This window comes from Brassica napus, chromosome A4 (genome assembly GCF_020379485.1).
Source record: "Brassica napus cultivar Da-Ae chromosome A4, Da-Ae, whole genome shotgun sequence".
Taxonomy (NCBI): domain Eukaryota; kingdom Viridiplantae; phylum Streptophyta; class Magnoliopsida; order Brassicales; family Brassicaceae; genus Brassica; species Brassica napus.
The window spans coordinates 3,776,964-3,785,023 of NC_063437.1; the positions used below are offsets into that span (position 1 = coordinate 3,776,964).

General features: G+C 34.8%; 2 protein-coding genes across 2 annotated transcripts; both read right to left on the bottom strand.

Moving 5' to 3' along the window:
• Positions 1 to 4,877: 4,877 nt before the first annotated feature.
• Positions 4,878 to 5,484, bottom strand: LOC106445555 (histone H2B.8-like). The gene has a single exon (XM_013887133.3). The coding sequence runs from the start codon at positions 5,405 to 5,407 to the stop codon at positions 4,991 to 4,993; it is 417 nt and encodes a 138-aa protein (XP_013742587.1). The 5' UTR covers positions 5,408 to 5,484; the 3' UTR covers positions 4,878 to 4,990.
• A 378-nt stretch (positions 5,485 to 5,862) lies between these two features.
• LOC106445554 lies at positions 5,863 to 7,687 on the bottom strand. The gene is made up of 2 exons (XM_013887132.3): positions 6,995 to 7,687; positions 5,863 to 6,109 (listed from the first exon to the last, which is right to left on the bottom strand). The coding sequence occupies exons 1-2, from the start codon at positions 7,567 to 7,569 to the stop codon at positions 6,103 to 6,105; spliced, it is 582 nt and encodes a 193-aa protein (XP_013742586.2). The 5' UTR covers positions 7,570 to 7,687; the 3' UTR covers positions 5,863 to 6,102.
• Between the last annotated feature and the right edge of the window lie 373 nt (positions 7,688 to 8,060).

Consider the following 8,060-nt stretch of genomic DNA (forward strand, 5'->3'; position numbering starts at 1 on the left):
ACACACAAATTTTCATCTCAGAAACTAATAAATATAATTTTTCATGTAAAAATAAAACTTAAGAAATGCAACTTTTCATGTAAAAACTTAAGAGGTTTAAATTTTTCATATTAATACACTTATTTTTATATATAACCAATTGCAAATATTTATGTAAAGTATTAATAAATAGATGTGAGAAAAATAAAAACGAAAAGACACAATTTTTCATTTCCAAAACTAATAAATGCAACTTTTATGTAAAAAAACTTAAGAGGTGCAACTTTTCATGTAAAAAACTTAAGAGATTCAAATTATCATATTAATAAAATGACCTTTGGTATAAGACAATTGTAAATAATTATGTGACGTATTAATAAATAGATATGAACAAAGTAAAAATGAAAAAAAAAACACAAGTTTTCCTCTTAAATGATGTGTTTTCAAATTGACGTGTCTTTTCATTATCAGATTAATTGATGTGTTTTTTAAATAAATGTTAAATGATGTGTCTTTCATATGGAAATTTTATTAGTTTTAAAAGAAAAATATCCAAAATGCATCTTTTCCTAATGATATATCATTTCATCATAAAAACACAATAGAGTTTTAAAAAGTTGTCTTTAGTCTAAGGATTTGTTTTTAGAAAATTTTCATGTTTACCATTTTTATGATATCATTATTCATGTTTACCACTACTAAAGAGACATTTTCAAAAGAACTTTTTTCATTAAGTGGCAAAAGAATCGTATACCTTTGTTCTTTATATATGTAATAAATAATATTTTAAAAATAAAAATAAAATTAAAAAATAAGTTTTTTTTTATGTTTTTGAATTATACTTTTTCAAATTTGAACTTTTTATAAAAAAATTCTGAATTTTGTTATTTTTCAAAATTTCTTTTTGAAAATCGAAAATTATTTTTGACACTATTTTTTATATTTTTAAAGTATTTATTTATATATTTATTATAATCATAAATTTTACATTCCAAAAACTTTACTCAACTCTTCAACTCTAAACTTTATGTTTAGATTAGTTAATCATAGGGTTACATTTGAACTTTCAAGGATATGATGTTACAATGTCTGAAAAACGGGGTAAAAATAACGGCGATAGAACAGAACAATGAACTGTTAAACAGTGACCAGTGTCGATAGTAGCATAAGTAACTTCTCAGAGAACATGTCCTGCTATGCGGTGGCAAGGTTTTTGTCTTTTTCATCATCCAAAGGCTTGAGAGGAAAAAGGCTTTGGGATGTGAGTGCGGATGTCTTTGGATACTTCAGTTACAATTTTGGTGTGAAGAGTGACCATCAGACTCTTGAGCATCTTCAGATCCAATACAAGAGATATGACTCGAGCCACTAGAGCATTTACTGGGCCTCGTAAGATGGGACTCGACATCTTTGTAATCCAACCTACCACACTAAGAGCTCATATGGTGGAACTAGGAAGAACAAAATCAAAATATTATGCATTACAACATACACAATTAATCCTTGCTAAAACATATAAAATAAACATCCCCTAAATATATATTAAAACCTTAAAAACAACTCCTCAATTAATCCTTGCTAAATCCTCTATTAATTGATTATGCGCTTGGCTCGTTATGCCTAGCGTAATTTCGAGCATGACTGAACACACATGCTAGAGTTGATAAAGTTGTGAACTTGGACCAAGAACCACAGTCTCTTGTTATGAACTTGGACTTAATAAAAGAGAAAACAGACCCCACCTTCGCAGATAAAAGTTAGGATAAAAATCATGGTAAAATTCGTTGCAAACAGAGTTGTCAAAGTTTGGTCAGGAGTTTCATTTGTGAGGAAGCAAAACCCATACGTTGTAAAAGTGTTTGTGTTGAACAGAGGAGGAGGGCAAAGTGACAAACAAGACAAAGTGAGATGAATGATGGATCAGCTGGTATGGAGGCCCAAGTCTAAGTTGGAGCCCATCGATGAAGAAAAGCCTGCTGCAACATATCCACAGCAACGGTAACTTAAACAAGAAGTCAAAAGCAGAAGAAGTAATAAAAGCTGCAGAAGAAACTGGTACGAAAAAGAAAAAAGCTGGATCAATCGCCACCACAAAACATCTGACTAGGGTTTACGCCTTTATGTATAAACATTAAGAGACAGTATGTGTTCCTGCATTGTTTAGCTGTTTCCGACTGACTGGTCGTAGTATGTGTTCTTGAAAGCATGAATGTCCATTATCTTTCTTTTTTCTCTTCGGGTGTTTTGTGGAATGAAAAAGGTAAATGCATTAGAATCAGATAGTGTGGTATTGTTCTTGGCAGCTTCTTGTTGATTCCTACGAAGATTGTTTACGAAATAAAGAGCTACTTCTTTTAAGAACATTACAAAATACGTACATGGCTTATTTGTATCGATGGGATTGGTCCCATTGAAATTTAAAATGCAATTAAAATAAGAGCCAAAAACCTTTAGGAAGAGGAGTAGCAATGGTTTAAGCCGGTGCTAAAATTATCATTTTTATCACCTTTTTAACATCCATAACACAATAAATGAGTCCATTTTTTATTATTTATTCAAACTTAAAAAGTGAAAATTTTAAAAACTTTCTTTTACCAAAATTCTAATTAGGTAATCTCTAAACGTCACATTTCTCTCTTTTCTCTATTTAAGAAATTTAACTCTTTTTCAATCGAACAAAAGAATAATTTGTTAGAGCTTAGTTATTAACTTATCATCCGACAACCATCCAAGAACGAGTTCAAAGAGTTTTCTGGTAATTTTTTCTATGGATAAAAAAAGTATTGTCAATGAGGTGTTTGTACACCAAAAGAATTTGAGTAAGAGTATCTCCAAAAGACACTCTATAACTTCAAATTTGAAGTTTTGAGAAGTGAAACTTTATATTTCAAGTTTCACTACTAAAAACTTTAAATTTGAAGTTTCATATTTTTATTTACATTTTGGTCCCTACAATCACACATCACTTTTATGATTCATAAATATTTTCTCGTTTATTATTTTAATTTTTAAAAAAATATATCTCATAAATATTTAAATTTTGTTTACAGATTTTAAATTTTAAACATAAAACTAAACAATACTTTAAAATAAGATTTAAAATATTTTAAGCTAGATTTAGAAAAAAATAATATACAAAAAAAATTAACAAAAAGATTTTTAAAAATTACATGAAAACATAACTATTACACAGATTTAAATATTACAACAACACTAATAGTTAGGTAAGTTTGATCCGTAACCTTCAAATTTTTAAATATTGTCCAAATTTTTTTGTGTAACTGAAGATGGTTGTTGTTGTTGTTATTGTTTTTGATGTCTTTTTCGTACAATTCTTTCTTGTTCATATCGAATATATTCACGAGTATTAATATCTCGAAAAAAAATTAGTCTTTTAGCAATATTTTATGTTTCTATTTTACTTTTTTTTGTTTCGATCTAATGTATTTACAAGTATCAATATTATCCAATCTCAACAACTTTTAGCTCGTAATCTAAAAAGTAAAAATAAGAAGAGTCATTTTTACTTCGAAATGCACTAATAGATCATATATGCATTACAAAAATCATTTTATGAAATAATATGGTATTAACTTTGAAGTTTAATATTAGTCAATATGTGTTAGTTATTTACAAAAGTTTTATGAATTCAAATTAGTTATGATAAGTATAAGGATTAAAATATAAATAGTTTTGAAGTTGAGTTTGAAGTTTTGATTTTGGAGAGTTTTGGAAACTTCAAAACAAAGTTCCTTTTTTAAGATGCTCTAAGAACAAAAATAACTTTCAAACACACATGCTGGAGTTTAAGAAAAGGAACTTCATGGCGGTATGAACACACATGCTAGAGACTGGAGTTGATAAAATAGTGAGATTGGACCAGGAACCAGTCTCTTGTTAGGAACTTTAACCTTTTTAAACACTGTTTAATTCAATCTTTAAAGTTCTGAAAGTACAAACTCAAAAGAATATTAGCAATTACTCAAAGGGATATAAATAACTTCAAACGAGCAAAAAAAACAAACAACAATCAATATTAAGAAAAGGTCCAACCAACATACTGGTTTTTGTGGACCAGTTCCATGGCATCTCTTTTTCAAACTCCAACTTCCTCAGTTAGCAAAGTTTGTAACCAAAAGAGGCACTACTTGCGATCTCCATACAAGTACGCTGAGACAATTCCAATGGTCTCCACTCAATTCTTCCGTTTAGAATATTTTATAAAGTTGAGAGATGATTTCCGGGCTAGCACAAACTGTATGGAGAAAATATGACTCTCTTGCTTAACCCTCATTCCAAAATAACAAGCTTGAAGCAAGAAGAACCACCAAACGAAAGCAAAGGTGAGGCTCGAGATGAAACAAACATAAACACAATGATACACCAGAAACAATAAGTCACACTATTGCCAACACGCATTCTTATAAATACCTTTTACTTCGCAGAACAAGCACCCGAAACATCAAAAACAAGAAAAGACCGATCACTGGCCAAGTGTCCGGACAAAGAGAGATTATGAGCTTCTTCTTCGATTAGCTAAGGCAGGGAGCTCCAACTAAGAATACCGATTCAGACATAAACCAGGCAGATAAAAATTCAACGAAGGAGATATTTGTGAATCACAAGGACAATCAATCACAGGCAGAGAAACACTTTAAGTCCTTTAATCAAAACTAGGAATCAAATTCACCATATCCAAAAAGGCCAAAACCCAGGAACAAACAAAACTTATTTTAGAAGATGGATCTAACGACGAAAAGACTGGTCAACAAAATATCCCAAAATATTATGTGGTCTGTTCAAACAATTACCGAGGATCATGAAACAACCCCAAGAACAGCACAAGATTTTTTCTTGGGATATTAATCACGTAACTGTAGAATTAAATGTGAATCATATTGATAGAGAATCGTTATTCATTAAAAAGAAACCTGTTCATTCAAATGATCTCACTAACCGAATACAATCGATTCATCAACCAAACAACAATTAAACCTAAACATTTAAATCCCTAAGTGCTTGTGAATTTCGTAACCGCCTTGGTCCCCTCAGAGACGGCGTGTTTCGCGAGTTCTCCGGGCAATACAAGCCTAACCGCCGTCTGGATCTCCCTCGATGTAATGGTCGGCTTCTTGTTGTACCTAGCGAGCTTCGATGATTCCTGCGCCAGTTTCTCGAATATGTCGTTGATGAAACTGTTCATGATCCCCATCGCTTTACCCGAGATTCCGATGTCGGGGTGAACCTGCTTGAGGACCTTGAAGATGTAGATCTTGTACGTCTCAACGCTCTTCTTCACCTTCTTCTTCTTCTTGTCGCTTCCTCCTTCTTTTGAGATCTTCTTCTCCGCCTTTGGACGCTTCTCGGCCGGGGATTTCTCAGCTGGCTTCTTCTCCGCCGGTTTCTTCTCTGCCGCCTTGGGTGCCATTATCGATCGATGAGTTTGGTGAAGAGAGGGTGAATTGTTTAATGGAAAGATGCGTCTGTGATTGAAATTAGTTGAGGAACAGATTTTCTTATATATAAGCTTCTGCTCGCTCTTATTGGTTATCTGTGCGGCACGCGGATTGGTGACGTGGCCTAGATCTGAAGACTTTGAATGAACGGACAAGATCTCTCATAGCTTTTTTTTTTGGTCAAGCTCATGGGCTCTAACATCTTGATGGGCTTCTGTTTTATGACGATCCACGAACTGCCGGGCCATTATTAATGTGGTAACATCTTCGTTTTGCACTAATTACATTTTTTTTTAGTGTCTTACCATCTTCTCATATATCACCCTTGTAGAGGAAACCGAAATTACAGTTCAGCTGCAGCAGTATTGAAAAATGAGCGATTCATCAAGACAAAGAGCATACAAAACCAAACAAGGGGAAAGTTCAATGACCATAATCATGTGTAATTAATCTTTGCTCTGTTCACCAACATGTATTGTAAATTTGGAGAAGAAACAACTTCAGGTGATTTTCACCCATGGGTTTACTGGTTTAAATAGAACGGAACAGAATCCGTGACTTCACCAACGCGTTATTCTTTTTTTTGTCCTGAGTTGTCTGTCCACACATATCTGACTGAAATCTTCCCGAGCAATGTGACCTCTCCCTGCCAAACCGCTCCTAGGAATTAGGCCCTGCCAATTCAACAAGAACCATGTAAATGGATTCAATCTTTTGCGATATCTAAACACAAACAATAAAGGTGCAGTAAAAATCTAAAGTGAAACAAAGTTATAAATTAACAGATACTTTGAAAAAATGGTGATGAACTGCACTGTAGACTAGATTATCACACAGCAACTCTAATGGGTTACTTTCTTAGAACTTCCATTAAGGAATGTAATATACCTGGACATCTATGGCCATCATATGAAGATTTATAAAACATTGACATCTAAGGTTCTTGGACATAGTACTAGAGAAATTATAGATCATCAAATATTGTTTTCTTGGCAAGATAATACCACCAGAGAACTGTAGCGAACTGTGTAAGAAAGCAATTGACCAAGTGTCATTATTCACATTGTGAACTAATTTGCGTAAGCAGCAGTAAAGCCAAGCGAAGTAATAAACGCAGCCTTTGAAAGAACATAACCAGATTGCAATAAACGAAACTATGAATGAGTGTATAACATGGATTTTGATCATACATGGCAGGCATACAATGTCAAGAAAACTTGCAAAGATTCTAACATTATCTGAAAATAATTAATTGATCATATATAACACCGGTGTGTCCTGACCATGACCATATTCGAGTCACATAGGCAACAACCATAACCAAAACACTTGACTACCCTACAACTACATTCAAGAAACAGCATGTGCACTGCAGGAAATGATCAAACACTCAGAAAGCTACAGGCTTTGACCTTGAGGGTAAATTTGAGGTAGCTAACCAAGCATGTATCCGTTTTATGACTAAACTAATAACAAACAATCATCCCAAACATATGAGCCTTGTTCTATCTCTGACTAAACTCATCCTCTATACATGACCCAAAACTTTAATCACAAACCTTGAGGAACCGATGTTGACGTTCCTGTGAAGAACCCTACCACGATCACCATCTCCACCATCAATCAACTCTCTCAAACCACCCAAACTCTCCACCTCCTCCACCTCCTCTTTCACCTCCTTCCACACACCGCGACTCGGCAGCAACTTCACAGGCAACCTCTCGAAGTAATTCCCGTAGATATACTCAGGAGTGTACCCGTTCTCCTCATCGAAAAGCATGATATGCCCATGCCACTCCCACACACGATAATCCGACTCCTCGTCCTCGTGAAACCCAACGCAGATGTGGTGCTCGTTGACCGTCACGGCTTGACCCGAATTGGGCTTGAGAGAGTCGATTCGACCCGAGACGATGACGCGGATCAGCTCTTTTTCAAGCTTGGCTTCTTCTCGTTCGAGATTGTTGTGGGGATCGAGGTCTTCGTCGTCGTCGTCGTTGTCGGTGTCGTCGGATTTGAAGAGGAGGTCGTCTAGGGATTGAGAGAGGAAAGGGGAGTTTGGGGGGCGGATTTGGAGGCGGCCGAGTAGGGTTTGGAGTAGGAGGTTGTCCATGTTTCCGTTGAACGAGCTCATGGTTGGTGCGTGTGGTGGCGAATCGATCTTCTTCTTCTTCTTCTTGGACTACTTTTTGGTCGTCGGTATCGTAGGGAAAGGCCAACTCGGGTTTTAGAGATAGGGAAGGGTTTTTGTTCAACCAAGACTGTAATTACGACAGTAAGTGGGCTAAAATGATAAATGTTGTTGACTTGTAGGCCAAAATTTCAAATTTTAAATTTTTCATAAGCTTAAATAGCCTTAGGCCTGGGCATTCGGGGTCCCAATCGGGTTTCGGTTTTATCCAATCGGGTTTCGGTTTTTCGGGTTCATCAAAATCAGTCCCATTCGGATTATATGAAAGTTCGGTTCGGGACCGGTTCGGGTTCTATCGGGTTCGGGTCGGGGTTAGTGAATCTTCAAAGAACCGGTACAACCCAATATACTTTCGGGTTCGGGTCCCAATCGGTTTTTCGGTTTAAAAGTACCTGATTTTTACCTATTTTATAACCAAAACATGAGTAAAATCG